At 40.7% G+C, this 9,455-nt stretch overlaps 1 protein-coding gene across 3 annotated transcripts in view; it reads right to left on the bottom strand.

The window, feature by feature from the left end:
• Positions 1-2,128: 2,128 nt before the first annotated feature.
• The window catches only part of IPO11 (importin 11), a 97,600-nt gene continuing 90,273 nt past the window's right edge, over positions 2,129-9,455 (bottom strand). For all 3 annotated transcript variants that reach the window (XM_034072735.1, XM_034072734.1, XM_031051528.2), the window contains one exon: positions 2,129-5,195. In XM_034072735.1, the coding sequence (XP_033928626.1) occupies positions 5,031-5,195 (165 nt within the window). In that variant the 3' untranslated portion in view covers positions 2,129-5,030. The remainder of the gene's footprint in view (positions 5,196-9,455) is intronic.

The following is a 9,455-nucleotide window of genomic DNA, read 5'->3' as shown; positions in this document are numbered from 1 at the left end:
CATCACTTGTTCAACCACTTCCCTCTGCCCTTGCCTTAGGGTGTGGCTCCACCAATCTGTTTCACTTTCGCATTCCCTCATGGCTCTCAACCTTTCTACCTCCTCCCTCAGTTCAACCACCTGCCTGAGCAGATCAGTTATTTGCTCACACCACACACAAGCAGCGTCACTGGCTCCCTTCAATACAAGTGCCAGGCTCAGGCATTCGCTGCAGCCAGAGACCTGCACGGCCACATGTCTGCAGGAAGGCTCAGTCTGGATACCCACATTATTACTCACTACCGCTTTTGATCGTGTTGTGACCATGATCTGTCTGGTCGATCGATCTGTCTATGTCTCTCCACACAAACAAGCACTCCTTCCTCCTCCTGCGCTCCAGGCGAGTTCTCTTGATGAGGCAGTTAGCCCGCTTGCCAGCCCGCTTGCCTGCCCGAGCAAACTGCCGCGCATCTGCCTCGACCTGCTCTGTTTGCCTGCTCTGTTCGCCATGCTCCTGGTCACCGCGCTCCCTGGGTAGGCTTTTAACCACTCACAGCTGGTGCCACTCCTCCTGTCTCCACCCCCGGTGAGTCAGCACCTCGTGTAGACTGAGCAGCCGGTTCCTGGGCAAGTCCTGTCGAGGACTTGAGGCTCCCTCCTCAGTGGCTCTTGTTGCTCTGTGGTGAAGCTCCTGGACGCTGATCTCTCCCCACTCCGCTCCGGTGTCGCAGGAGTCCTCTCTCCAGCTACTCACCTCAGCAAAATGATGAGTACACACTATAGAGCAATCCCTTTTAGACCAAAAACTGTGGTTCAAACCTTGGAAAACCAAAAACTTCATAAGAGGAAGGATGACAATTTCAGTGCTTTAACCTCTCTTCCTTCAGAGCAATATTTGCAGCTTGCAGATCAACTGCAACAGCTCTTCCTCAGCAAGGTGCTAGAGCACTGCAGGATCTGGGTTTCCCTCCTGCAAATCCTCTCAGGCTTCCCTGGAATCACTGAACCCCTTCTCAAGCAAGGCATGGCCAGCAGAACGCCTCGTCTGATCTGTCAGTGATCCTGTGAGCACTCTTATGCAGCATGAAGCAGAGTTCTCTCCATCAGCTTTGCCCACAAGGGCTAACAGGATGTCATGCAGCCTTGCAGCATCTGCAGCATCCACGGCACCATGCAGTCTCCTGGGCTACCACAGTGGTGGAGACTGTTGGGAAATGGCTCAGCCCTTGGACTTCTTTGCAAATGGTGCAAAAAAACTATATTGCTTCACTGCAGTGAAGGCAGGAGGCCACAACCTCCCCCCGGCAAGGCAGGGGATGCTATGGCAGCACAACATGACTTCATCTGCCCACTTCAAGCATAGCAGGAGTGTCAGTCTACCTCACCACAGCAGCAGGGTGCCTGTCATGAGGGAGGCAGGGTTTTTTTGTTTGCTTGTTTTACTCTCTAAATCTATAGCTTTATCATAGTTATCAGTCATACTTCAGGGTTATCTAACCTTATCATACCAAAGGTTAACTGGCAGGTTGAGGAAGGTGATTCTCCCCCACTCCTCCACTCTGGTGAGACCCCCCCTGCAGTCCGGCATCCAGCTCGGGGGCACCCTGCACAAGAGGGATGTCGACCTGCTTGAGAGTCCAGAGGAGGCCACAAAGATGCTCAGAGGGCTGGAGCACCTCTGCTATGGAGACAGGCTGAGAGAGCTGGGGTTGTTCAGCCTGGAGGAGAGAAGGCTCTGGGGAGGCCTTAGAGCAGCTTCCAGTGCCTAAAGGGGCTGACAAGAAATCTGGAGAGAGACTTTTACAAGGGCATGTTAGGGACAGGACCAGGGGGAATGGGTTTAAACTGACAAGAGATTTAAAATAAATAATAGCAAAATAACTCGGTTCCGTGTGAGGGTGCTGAGGCACTGGCACAGGCTGCTCAAAGAAGCTGTGGCTGCCCCACACCTGGCAGTGCTCAAGGCCAGGCTGAACTGGGCTTTGAGTAATCTGGTTTAGTGGAAGGTGTTGCTGCCCATAGAAGGGGCTGGAAGCAGATGATCCATGCGGTACCGTCCAACCCAACCCATTCTATGATGACCTATCATAATTCAGGTTATCTAAAATTATTGCAGTAATTGTATGAGACAAATAACTGGACTATCTAGTAGAATGAAAACAGTGTGTGGACAAAATTACCTTTATTAGCAGAAAAAAATTTCAACAGCTGCCATGAGATTAAATATGTTAACACTTCAGGTAGGCCAAAGGTCTAAAAATGGTCATTTAATTGACACAACAAAATTAATTTTTTGAATATGGAAGCAACAGAATTAGTCCTATCAATTCTTTCAGCACATATTTTCAAAGACGTTTAACTCTTATCAGAGACAAAGTTTGCCTTCCACTCTGTCCCTTCTGAAAGGTAAACTGATACAACTTGTAAACCTTAGGAATTCAACTATGCTGCAGAAAAAAATAAAAAATAATCATCTCAATTTATTTTTTCATTTGAAAAACAAAGCTCAAACAGAAACAGGATCAAAGATTCTTCCTCACAAAAATTTCTGAAACTATACTGCTTCAGTGTCAGGCTATCTGTTGGGTTGAGTTTCCCTTCTTCTCCAAGAGGCTTAAGTCAGAAATTTCAGCAACAACAAAAATGGATAACGCTTACTGCAATCCTGATACATAACCTTCCAGTGAAGTATTAATCCTATGCGTAACAATTGAATATATATGAATATTATATATAGGTTTTTCTGCTGGTTTAAGCTGAAGTTTCTCCACTTTCTCAGTACTACACTGCACAGACAGACATGTTTTGCAGAATGCTAAGTGACAGTGGTTGTCATATAAAGCAGTTCTGGTGACAACTGTTTTCATTTATAGTCCAAGCCTTGGTCTAAAATCTTCCAAGATTAAAAGCTAAACACCTACTGACAAATTTCACTACTTCCCTAATGCACAGGAAAATGAATACACTCACTCTGAGATATTACTCAGAAAGTTAATCACAATGCACTGTGCCCTTACTAGCCAAAAGCATGTCCATCACTCCTGACAAAACCCATGCCGGCATTAGTTAACATGCACCAAAATAAGCTGCAGTCAACACTCCACCACGTGAGGTAATGGGGGCTTGAGTATCTCAGAATGATGCAGCAGACACTGCACAGGGAGCCTGGAGTCTCAGCCATGCAGCAAAAATCCCGAGCGTTTCCTTTGGGCCAGAGCTGGACTACAGCAGGTGGGACCAACCCCTTCTGAAATACCTTGGAGTGCCATTTAGCACTGCAAAAGGGATTTTATCGAATGGTGACAGAGCAGTACTGCTGAGGTTTTTATGTCTGCCATGCAGTTTTGCTGTGCAAGGTCAAAGCTAGCAAGGCCCATCAGACCTGTGCCACTCTTACATGGAGAAAAAGGCTGAGGGTCTCTGTGGAGTAACTATTCAACAAAAGCAATTTCAGTCACATGCTGCCAAGTACTGTAGTTCACAACTGAAAGGACACGCATAGTCCTTTTCCTTGCAAGTATCAAACACAACCACCCAAAACTCTTACTTGTGAGAATTTATGTTGGTGGATGGCTTGAGGAAATGACACTCAGGTAACAAACAGTCAGTAACAACTCTTCTAACAAACCTCCTTACACCGAGGTAACAAGCAGGAAACTATAATTATGAAACAACTTCTCCAGACAGATGCTAGCAGCTGTGTACAGGGAAGATTTTGCATTCAGAGGTGTAAGAGCCCCAGCAGCCTCTGCCACTGAAGCCAAAGAAGGTTGCAATGGTCTGGCTTCCTCTGAAAGCACAGGGAAAGTTTCAAACAAAATTACTCCCCATATGCTCAGTGAAGAAAAAGGCTCTGCTTTTTAAAAGCATCTGGTAAAGTAATCAAAAGTATGCAAGTGTCTTTAAATAGCTGATCCCCTTCGGAGCAGATGGGGGAAATCCCTTAGCGAAGCAAACAAAATTCACTTCAACTTTAAAGATGGAAGATCAGAATTTAAAACAAAAATCTCAGAGAGTCTTCTCTCACCCCTCTTACTGACAATGGAAAAAAAAGACTAAGGAATATAGAGAGCAGCATCTTTACCCTGTCATTCCTGCAGCTGCCCAGATAACAATTAAAACTCAAAGTGAGACTCACATTTGCAAACAATTATTTCAGTTGTGACCACCTGGGCTCAAACTTTTCAGTAACAGGTATCCATGATATGCCTTTCATGAAAAAAAAAAAAAAGAAAAGAATTGAGATACCAGAGAACTGCAATTTTAAGTAGCCCAGGTATAGCAGAGAACTAATTGGAATTAATTACTCATCTACCTCTGTTAAGTTTCTCTGTGTTATGACAGCTAAAAGTGAGACAAAAAGAACTCAAGAAAGCAAGAATTTTTTCATAACAGAAATCAAGAAACTGGTGATAAAATGAAAACATCTTCAGACAGAGATACACATTGATATTCTCTAACACCTCTTCAAATACAATTTAAGCATTACAATCAAAGCTTCTTTTTCTCTGATACAACTCAAACAGGAATTAACATTCTGCTAAGAAGTAATGTTTCTACTCACAGTCTTAACTACATTTCCCCATTCTTTCTGCTTGTATGATGATTCAGTGTACAGCCAAGAAATTACAGTAGGAAGACAGTTATAGGTATACAGTATCAAGACAAGCAGCTCCTAATATTGAATTATATTGCTGGATTAATAGACACCTCTTATTAATATATATTACTAAGTTCTTTCAGACCTCTGACTTTATGACATAGCTTCGTGAACCAAAACCCAGTAATGGTACCAAAAAAAGGTACTATTAGGACAGTATATACCATGTAGGTATCATGGAAGTGTTGCTTTGATGATAAAACCATAAGTCCATTATTAAAAAATAACAAAGCATTATCAAAGTTAGCTGAATAGCAACAACAGAAATTTATCTTTTAACACAAATTCTTTTCAGCTTTCAGTAGGCTCTTCCATGCACAATGAAAGGCTAGAGTTCTTTCAAATTCTTCTGAAAGGAAAACGGCACATACAAAATCTTGTTTCTGCTTATTTAGAAGCCTTGTAAAAATTCCTGTAGCTGTGCAACTATTTCTGTATCCACGGTTTCCATAAGTGCCTGAAAACCTTGTTCTCCCAGTAGTTCCTGCTGTGCCTTCAGCTTCTCATAGATGAACTGCTGCAATGACACAGTGTGAACAGGGTCCTTCAATGCAAGCTGTGGAAAACATGTAAGAGAAAAATATTTAAGAATGCACTAGAAAACATTCTTGAGAGTAACTCATCTCAAGACAGGCACTTCTTTTCTTTGTACTTAAGTGAGACACAAGAGGAAGAACTCCTGTAAAGCAAAGATCAAATTAATTATTATTAAAAGCAGGTGCCCATCTAAAACTATTTCAAAAGCCTCAAATCATGGATCCAGTCAGCTGCAAGACTTCACCCTTCTACAAGATGAAACAATTTCAAAGCAGCTTTGTTAATTACTGCCAAATGAGTTTCCTGTAACTCCTAAAAACCACATCAGATGTTACCATAAGTACTTTAGAGATGGCATGAACTACTATGGTCAGTTATATTTTATTGGTAAAGAAACAAAGCACAAAAAATTGAACTAGTTTGAAATTATATGTCAAACAACAAGTTAAACAGTCCATATGCATAAAGAACAGAGACACACTTCAGTAGCAGTACCTATACAACCTCATCAGTCCACCTGGATTATGTAATTTTCATTCCGGCTGAGACAGACAGAATTAGATTGTGAAGTCAGAACAATTTGCCATAAAATATCAACTTCAGGTAAATTTTTGTTCTACTTTACCAACACACAAATTAATCTAATCAGTAAATTTCATATTTCAGAGTTTATCCAGCAGCGGGTCCATCTTGGAGCCAGCTGACACTGCCTCTACTGGACATGGGAGAAGCTTCAGGCAGCTTCACACAGAAGCTGCCCCGATAGCCCCTCTGCTACCAAGATCTTGCCATATAATCCCAGTACCAAAAAACTGCTTAGTTTACTGCAACAAGCATGTGCATGACCAATGCTTGATGCTAGAAGTATCATAGAGTGTCTGGAGGCCAAAATGGATGCAAGAGCCTTCACAATTAAGGAGTTAAAACACCAATTTGATTTCATTCAGATAGTCATGTCAAAAATACTTTGTGTAAATTAAAGAAGTTTCTTGCAACAATATTAAATTTGCTTTTCTTTCACTTTGTGTTTTTGGAATTTCTATTTAGAACAAACAAAACTCACAAAATAGCTTGATATAATTACTTCTTCAACAATATTAGATAATCAGTTGCAGCATTAAGATGAATAAGCCAGCAAAATAGTAACTCTGGAAGAACAGTAAGAACTGTTCTTTACTGACTGTATTTTCATATGAAAAATTCAAATAGCATCTGGTTTAAGATAAAACCCTTAAGAAGTTTTCAGATTATTCTATTTGCTTTTGGAGGAAAAATCATCCTCTTGAAAACTGAGTCTCCAGCTTGCTAAGAGCTGAACACTCAACATCAGTGCAGTACGGAACACAACAACAATATTAACACTGGTTACTTAGTCTGTAAACACTGGGTAAGGGGCCGTATTTTTTAATGTAAGTTTGTACACTGAGTTCCTAGGTGTGTGCACAGAGACTTTTCTTTCTTTTTTTTTTTAAGCTTTAATGCTCCTGATTCCCATAAGAGCAATACACACCTATATCCTAGTAAATAAATAAATAAATAAACAAATAAAGCCTAGAAAATTCCAACAGTTTATTAGTCAAAACAGCTACAGACGGTGAACACAAGTTTGGAGACGAAATACACATTACCGAAATGTGCTTTATGCTGCTCAGTGAAAACCTGATTTGAGTAGGTTTTGAGTCTAGTTACTCTAGAAATTGATCTTCAACCTGGATATATGTGCCTACCTTGGGGCTGGACTGGTGAAACTAGTCTTCCACCTCACTGGTTGTAAACAGCAGTTTGTATCAGAAAAGCAGCAGAGGTTTTACAGAACAATCACTTCCTATTCCTCTAAACATCGCTTGGCCAGCATCCGTGGCATTCTGCAGAACTATCAGTTGTTTGAACTAGTATTTGATAGGTGGAACTCTTTCCTCAACATGTTTATACAACACTACAGTTAAAAATCACACAGGTTTTGATAAATAATTTTAAGTTATTCTGTACTAAAACAGTGATTAATCACTACAAGTGATAACAAGCCAATGGAATGGCATTAGAATGCACGAACAGGTAAATGACTAATAAAACTCAAAACAGAGTATATGGTTATATTTGAATTAAAGTTTTGAAAATATTTCCAGAAGTTGAGAATGGATATTTTGATACTAAAGAGGGAGCAAGAATCCTGGACACAAAATGACGTGTGTTTACCACGATGGTTAGTTGTCTTGTGACTGTAATGCTCTGAGTAAGATCAGAAAAATGATTTAAGGAGGGAATCTTTCCTTTAAACAGTGACTGTAAAATGCAGCCAGACAATATGGAAGACTCTGAATAGCAAAGGTTTTTAACAGATTTCAGTGAGACTTGCATAAGATCTGTATCTAAATTGCAGACTAAATGTATAAGGAGAAAGAATAAACAGTGAAGTATTACTTTCAGTAAGCCACGTTATCACATAAAACTTGATTGTTTGGCTTATTATGTTGTAACTAATTCATTTCCTTTCCAGAAGACCCAGGATGACAATTCATCTAGTTTCTTCCCATAATAAGGTAAAATAAATAAACTCCCAAGACTTTTACATTTACATGCAAGCACCATCTAAAACATGTACCAGCATGTATAATTCAAGATTAAGATAGATTTTTATTGGAAGATACTTAACTTTTCCTTTCCACAGTTTCAAATAAAAAGAGTTAAAAAAAACTTAACTCCCTTTCTGAACAATGATACTGGAGTTCTTAAAACATACATAAAGGGCACATTAAAGTTGCCTGAGGTCTATACACTGTGCAATGTAAGGTCATGAATCACTCTCCTCCTTTACATTTTCCTCAATACATGTGCAATGAGACTAAAATATAGCAGTACTGGAAACATCAACTACATAAAATCACAAAGCACTGGTCTAGATAAAATTGTCTCTAGTAATTATAAACTCTGCATTATAATAAAGAGAGGTACCAATGATAGGATAAAAAGATAGATCAAAGAAAAATACCTATGCCCTCTGCAAACACTGGGAAGGGATACTTTGCACAGCCCACACCATTGGCTTTTTTTTCTCATATTAATAGCCTTAAAAGTTGCAAAGCATTTTTAGTTTGAAAAAGGGAATCCCATTTCTTTTTCATTGTTCTATGAGGTTTAAGCCATGATAGGAGCTACGGATTCAGTAATAACACACATAATTGGGTAGAAACCTCTTGCAGGAATGAAGTGGGACAGATTACTAAAAGCCTGAAGTCAAATCACGGATTCTCTTTAGGTCATTCTTGATTTTGCTTTTCCCACTTCAAGTACTGAAATACCTGGACAGGTGTCCTCCTGTCTGGGGCAGGGGGGTGGAATTAGATGAGTTCCCCTCCAGCCCAAATCATTCTAGGTTTCTAAGATATATTATCAAAAGCCAGGAAAACTCTTTTCTGCTTCTACAAGAAATAAAGTAGGAAGTAATCTGTCCAGAAGTACTCTTTTGGATACATGTAGGTCAGTTAAACAAAATGCATGACAGAGCTGCACCCATCTAATCAATAACCTGATTCCACGTTTTGCAATTACTCGGTGCCAAGCAGTTCAGGCTCTGTTTTATTCCACAGTATTTGCACACAGCGGTTTTCTGTGTGATGAACCATTTTCCCTGAACTCTTATAAAAATAACCTGAATTATGAATCATTCACAAATTAGGGTGGATGAAAATAGCACAACTACACGGTACCAATCCATAAATCTTCACCTAAATCAATGGTCCTTATTAGGTGTTCTTTATATTAGAAAATGGTTCTATGCAAGCATGTGGATCAATAGCTGGCCACATAAAACACAAACCAATGTAATAAAAGATGGTTTTAAATATGAGAAAATTTGGCCTACCATGACAATTTCATCTTAGAATGTTAGCTCTCTATGTTTTTGTCCTGGTTTGAGCAGTAGCAGTCATTTTTTCTCCTTCTTGGTAGCTGGTGCAGTGCTGTGTTTTGACTTTCGGGCTGGGAGTAGTTGCTGATAGCAAGCATGTTTTGAGTTACTGCTCAAATGTTTGGTTTGTTCAAGGCCTTTTCTGAGCTCATGCTCTGCCAGGGAGGAGGGGAGGCCAGGAGGAAGGAGAGACAGGACACCTGACCCAGGCTAGCCAATGAGGTATTCCATACCCAGGAGGTAACCGGGAGAGACCCAGAAGGGCTGGAGGCTCTGGGGGGATGGAGGAGGTATCGGTCAGTGCTCAGTCGGGCAGGGTGGGGCGAGTTATGGGTCAGTGGCTGGTGAGGTGTTGTATTCTCTTCACTTGTT

This window comes from Melopsittacus undulatus, chromosome Z (genome assembly GCF_012275295.1).
Source record: "Melopsittacus undulatus isolate bMelUnd1 chromosome Z, bMelUnd1.mat.Z, whole genome shotgun sequence".
In the NCBI taxonomy this organism is placed as follows: Eukaryota; Metazoa; Chordata; class Aves; order Psittaciformes; family Psittaculidae; genus Melopsittacus; species Melopsittacus undulatus.
The sequence above is the reverse complement of the archived record's forward strand: the minus strand, read 5'-3'. Positions and strand labels throughout refer to the sequence as shown.